The sequence below is a fragment of the Charadrius vociferus genome, unplaced genomic scaffold, assembly GCF_000708025.1.
Source record: "Charadrius vociferus isolate BGI_N301 unplaced genomic scaffold, ASM70802v2 scaffold613, whole genome shotgun sequence".
Lineage (NCBI taxonomy): Eukaryota > Metazoa > Chordata > Aves > Charadriiformes > Charadriidae > Charadrius > Charadrius vociferus.
Genome location: NW_009647757.1, coordinates 569026 through 574777, shown reverse-complemented (window position 1 = coordinate 574777; position 5752 = coordinate 569026). Strand labels below are relative to the sequence as shown.

The following is a 5752-nucleotide window of genomic DNA, read 5'->3' as shown; positions in this document are numbered from 1 at the left end:
AAGCTGCCCCAAATGATGGGTCACAGGGGATGTGCTGCAGGCTGCTGGCAGTGATGTGGCTTGTCTGACTTGCTGTGTGTCTCTCTCTTTCTCTCACACCAACGTGGAGCACTCTTGTTCTGCTCGCAAGTCGTCCCCTTCCCGTCAGTGCTGAGTGCTGCGGAGTGGAAGTGACTAGAAGCATCTAGAGCCTTTCTGGGGCTGCTCCAAGGGAGACGTTGCGTTTCATGGGTGTTTTCCACTGTGTGATCTCCGTGCGGGCTTTGCAGAGGGAGAAACTGAGCCTGGGGGTGGCTGGGATCTTGCAGAAGTTTCTGGAGAAGATTGTGGGATTTGTGGCTGCCCGATGTATGAGTAGGCAGTGGAGCAAGGGGCTGAAATGCTCCATCCGGTCCTGAGGCTGGAGACTTGGAGGGGAACCCGACTAGAGCAGGGCAGTTGCATGCAGTACTGCTGGCATGGATCTCGGCACAGGTCTAAGTTAGGTTGCTTTCCCTCGAGTTACAAGGGCTCGGTTCATTTCATTTGTCGTTTTGTAATGTGGATAGTTATGTATTTGACTGCCTTTGTTTCACTGCGCATCCGTTAATTACAGAAATCACGATCTCCAGGTGCTCTGAATATCTGCAGGTTTAGGACTAACTATGTGGAAAAAGTTGGAAATTTTTCTGACAAAAGGCTTTGAGGCCGACTGAGCAAATGATTCAGTTTGAATTACTCAGCCAGATGTAGTTTTAATACTCTCATGCCAACAGTTCCTGGACACCGATCCCTATTGTAAATAGCAGAAAATTCTGCCAAGGGGCGTTAATCTTTCGATTTGATGGCTGTGTTTGTGTGCTGGAAAGAATGCAAATAAACTCTAAAGCTGAGAGGGGCCGGAGTGAATTTCTGCAAGGGGTTGGAATGAAATCTCACTTACACCTTCTTCCCGAACTAGGAGCTGGCGCTGAAGTCTTTGGGAAGTGAGGGGCTGTTTCTCTTTTCTTCTCTGGACACAAACAATGATCTGTACCTCAGTCCAGAAGAGTTCAAGCCGATAGCTGAGAAGCTGACGGGTAGGTTTCTGTCTACCTCGCAGAGCTCTCTCTGCACAGACCGAGCAAAAGCCAAAGATAATGCACTCAACAGTTTTTATTCACATCTCTGTTTTTTTTGGGTGCTGTTTTGTGTCTTATTTACATGAAGAGAGGCTGCTAAGCTTTACATGTTTTTGAAAAGGCTTAAGCACTAGACATCACTTTCACAAAGTAGAGTTTTTATAAGACGGAAGATCCCGTTGCTGGACTAGCAAAGTACATAAGTTACTTTGTCTAGAGCTTAAAGGGGATTTGGGATGGGTGAATGCAACAAATACAGCTCAGCCCAGGCTAGGCCAAACCTATTAGTGAGTCACAGCGCTTCATTGATACACTCCTGCGGCTGTAGCGGTCTCTCTCAGATAGCAATTGTGAGAGATCGTGTCTGGAGACTGTATCAGTGTGTAGCAAATGTCTCGTGGTGGTGCCAAGCGGGAAGAAGTGTGGTGACGATAATGTACGGGAGAGCTTACACTACAGTTGAAATACAGACAGTTGTTTGCTTGTGCTGTAATGAATTCTGTGTTCTGATCCCTCCTAGGTGAAAGGAGACTGCTTAACTGAGCCATGGGGTTTAGAGAGTCGCCCGCTAAAAGGAGGGCTCCCCTTTAATTCATGCAGCTGAAGCTGGTCTCTGGGGTGGGTCTGAGTTCTGCTGCTGCATACAGCGTAGGGACAGCTGGGAAGCTCCCAGTGCTCCGGGATTTGCCAGGATAAATGTGTAATCACTTCACAATTGCTTAAAAGGGGAGGGAGGGGAACCAGCTGCTTAAATTCCTGTCCCTTTGTCTAGGGGTTGCTCCCATCTCCGAATTTGAAGAGGAGGAGACGCCTGATCCAAGCGGGGAGACCTTGTCCATTGTGGCTAAATTCCAGCCTTTGGTCATGGAAACGATGACGAAGAGCAAAGATGGTTTCTTGGGAGTAGGTATCATGCAGGATGTGTATGGCCCAAAATTCTGGTATAAACACATCCGATGGGCTCGTAACATCACCAGGAATAAGTGCTGGCGTGTTCGGAGGAGGAGATGGTCTTCCTCAAGCCCATGGGATTTGCTTTGACAAGCAAGGTCACTGCTTTCTGCAGGGTTTCGTTGTTTCCAGTGCACTCAGCAGCGCTCTGCCCCGATTATTACACCCTTCCTGGGGAGCTTGAAGCAGACATTAATGATGGCTCTCCCTGAGCTAAGTCCAAAAGCAGTGGTGTTACATGGTATGTTCCCCTCTCTCCCATTTCCTATTACTCACATAATTGAAAGTTGACAGAACTATTTGGTGGTGTTTGGTGTGGTAGGAAGAACTTAAAATGTGGTTGGGTTGGGTTTTTTTTCACCCTTCTCCAAAGCCTAGTTACATCCATCAGCATTACTGCACGTTTGAAGAGTCCGGTCTAGGCTCTGATAGTGTCTTTTGTTCACAGATTTCTCACGTCGCTCTGTCTGGGCTGAGGAATTGGACTGCCCCAGCAACCCCTATGAGCGCGATGCTTGCCAGGCAGTTTAAAGCCTTTCTTCCTCCAAAGAATAAACTGGATCTTGGGGATCCATGGTGGATAATTCCTAGTGAATTGAACATCTTCACTGGGTATCTTTCCAACAACAGATTTTACCCTCCGCCTCCCAAGGGCAAAGAGGTGAGATATGAAACTCCGTTTCTATATACCTGGGAGGTATTTTGTGTAAATGTTCTGCCTTATAGCCCAGATGAATCGCAGGACTCCCTAGAGCGACAAGATTATTGCATTATGTCTCCCTGGACTTTCTAAGGGAGCAAAAAGGCTGCAGCATACAGCCAAGAGCACTTTCTCCTAAATTGGAGGTAAAACTGAGAGCAGGCAAAAGTTCTGAGTGTCTGTCATGGCCAGATGAGGCTGACTTGAGTATCTTCATCTTGCTTTGTTTACATGTGTGGGTTTTGGAGCTAGTCTTTTCCAGACAGGGAGGGTAGAGGGTTATTCAGAAAGCACTTGTATGAAGTGATGATGCCTTGTGGAACAGTTGCCGAGTGCCACCCCAGAGGTGAGCATTTCATTGACAAGTGAAAGGATGTGTATACATCCTTTGTAAAGCTAGGTGTGTGTATCGCTTTCCCCCGGGGTGCCCAGGCAGGTGTTAGTGATCACACAGTTGATATACCTTCCCAGCCCAGTGTGTTTATTGATTGCATACCCGCTCTTTCAAAGTCTTAAGTAGTATTGATGGAGGCAGCCTCGTAGATCAGTTTACCGTACTCAGACATTCAACCAACTGGGATGATGGAAACTTGCAAACAATGGGAATAGCATAAAAAACATGGAAGATGGATTTATTTTTAAAAGCAGTCTCTTGCTTTATCTCCTTGTTTTGTGATTAGGTAGGTCTCTGAGCTAATTTTTAAGTCATAGCAATTCACTTGCCTTCCTGATCTGGTGGAGAGAGTTACTTTGGAGTTTCAGCTGACCTGTGGTGGAGGAGCTGTTCTCATTTTTGCTCTCCTACAATTCTTTCCATAGATCATAATCCACAGGCTTTTGAGCATGTTCCACCCACGCCCCTTTGTAAAAACCCGCTTTGCTCCCCAAGGAGCTGTGGCCTGTATCCAAGCCATCAGCACCTTCTACTACACCATAGCATTCAGGTAAGTCCGTGGGTCTGGGGTGTTAGAGGAGGGCTTGGGGGCACTTCTGAATTTGTTCTGTTTCTCAGGGAGTGGAGAAGGCTGCTGTGAGCCCGTGGCAGAGTGTGCGTGTGTGTGTCATTGCACATGCAGTCATGTTCCCAAGCAAGATCAGATGTGTCCTGGCTGGGAGGGAGGAGAAGCAGTTCGAAATAGAGGGTGGTTCACAGCCCGTGTGTGATGCTTTGCTGACGCCGAAAGAGGGCACCCGTGCTCCCAGTGTCGCTGGGTCCCTGGTGAGGTGGGGACTGTTGCCCAGATGCAGGACAGCAGCCGTTCTCCATCACCCTTGGTTTGGAGCTATCCCTGGCTGAAAGGGGAGCCTGATTAGCAAGAAATGTGTTAGATTTTGGTTAATTAGGGGGTGGAGTGCCTTTCCAAGGGGGAGAGTCTGGGAAATTGTTTTCTTGTTTTACTGGGAGCAGCTTTTATTTGCCTGATCAAGCTGGAAGGGAGGCTGAAATGGTCATAGTCTGTTCCTCTGTTTCAAGGAATGATAATGTAATTCATCCTTCCTGGATGGACATTTATTGCCCAGTTCCAAAAGGCATTGATCCTGGAGGTGATCCTGACCCAGGGGATCTGCTCCAGTCTTTTACTCTCTTCATTGTGTGACATGAAGAGCTTTTTGAATGGAACCTTTCTGCCCCAATTTAGCTTCGTAATTCCTGGTGCTTGGAGATAACTTTTCCCTGCTGTCATCTGCAGTGCATGATCCATTCCCTCCTCCCGGCACTGCAGCTGATGGCTCCTTTCTCATTTCAGGATCCACGCTGAGTTCCAGCTGAACGAGCCACCAGACTTCCCCTTCTGGTTTTCCCCAGGCCAGTTCACAGGTCACATCATCCTCTCCAAGGATTCTTCCCACGTCCGAGAGTTTAAGCTCTTTGTCACTAACAACAGGTACAGATCTTTCCCTCTCTTCCTGGGTGCTAAAGAGACTTGAGGATTGTTAGAAATGAGGCCCAGTGAAACCCAGGGGCTCTGGGATCCTGTCCTGTGCAGGTCCAGGGGCCGTGCGCGGGGGGAGGCTAGTGGGCTCTTCCTATATGAGATAGGAGTGCAGTGGCAGCCCTGTCCTTTGCAGCACGAGGGAGGGCGTCCTGGCCCGTGCAGGGAAAGCAGATCTGCAGCCTGAGCTTTGGGCTGGCTAGTTCTGTTGTTTGCTCATCTGTTTTCCCCACACATCCTTCTCTGCCAGCAGTCATCATGGTCATCGTGTCCTCAATTCTCTAGATACAGTTGCTCCCTAAACTGGTTCTGATGCAATTTTTTCAGGAATAGCTCTGTTTATCAACAGGTCTGGGGGGCATCTGGCTTGGAAGAGGCAGGGAAGGACAAGGACAGAGGAAGGACGGGAGAAGCAGGGCAGAGGTTGCTGGGGATATGGAGCATGGGATGGATGTCCTTGCACAACCTGCCTGCAACTGGCACGTGCCTCAACAGTGTCCAAGCCTGAGCTGTCCTGTGCCAAACCACTTTAGAGGGAGGTACCTCAGGCACATGGGAAGACACACAGGGATGGGGAATTTTGGTTGTCCTGATATCACCCTAGCGACAGGCAGCAGCTTCTTCTGCAAGCAGTGCTGCAAGCACTGCTCCCCTTGACCTGTCCCAGCAGTCCCTGGCTGTGGCAGGGGCACTTGCAGATGTCAGATACCTGTTGCAAGCTGCAGAAGGCTCCTTGGGCGTCTGTGATGGATGAGCTTATGCTTTTCAGCCAAGTCCCTGGAAAATCTCAGTGAATTGAGCTCTGCGGTTGTCTGTAAAACTGGCCAATGCATCCCTACAAGTCGCTGAGGATCCCTGACCCATTTCAGGGTCTGATTCACTTACCAGTAGCTGTCCCTTGGTATTTGGAGGATGGGGAGAGGCACAAAGGGTGTGGAGAGCAGCCCCGGGCAATCCCAGTGCATGGCTTAAGGCACTGAAGTTCAGCAAAGCCTGATGCTCTTACTTCAGCCTATTTTTTGCTTGGTGTTTCACAGGTTAAGGCTTTGTGTGCATAGCTTTGCACT

General features: G+C 48.9%; 1 protein-coding gene across 1 annotated transcript in view; it reads left to right on the top strand.

Moving 5' to 3' along the window:
* Positions 1–227: 227 nt before the first annotated feature.
* The window catches only part of SEPN1 (selenoprotein N, 1), an 11911-nt gene continuing 6386 nt past the window's right edge, over positions 228–5752 (top strand). Inside the window, 6 exon segments of the mRNA XM_009882234.1 lie at positions 228–326; positions 941–1058; positions 1873–2003; positions 2500–2712; positions 3571–3695; positions 4500–4637. Of these exon segments, the coding sequence (XP_009880536.1) occupies positions 228–326; positions 941–1058; positions 1873–2003; positions 2500–2712; positions 3571–3695; positions 4500–4637 (824 nt within the window).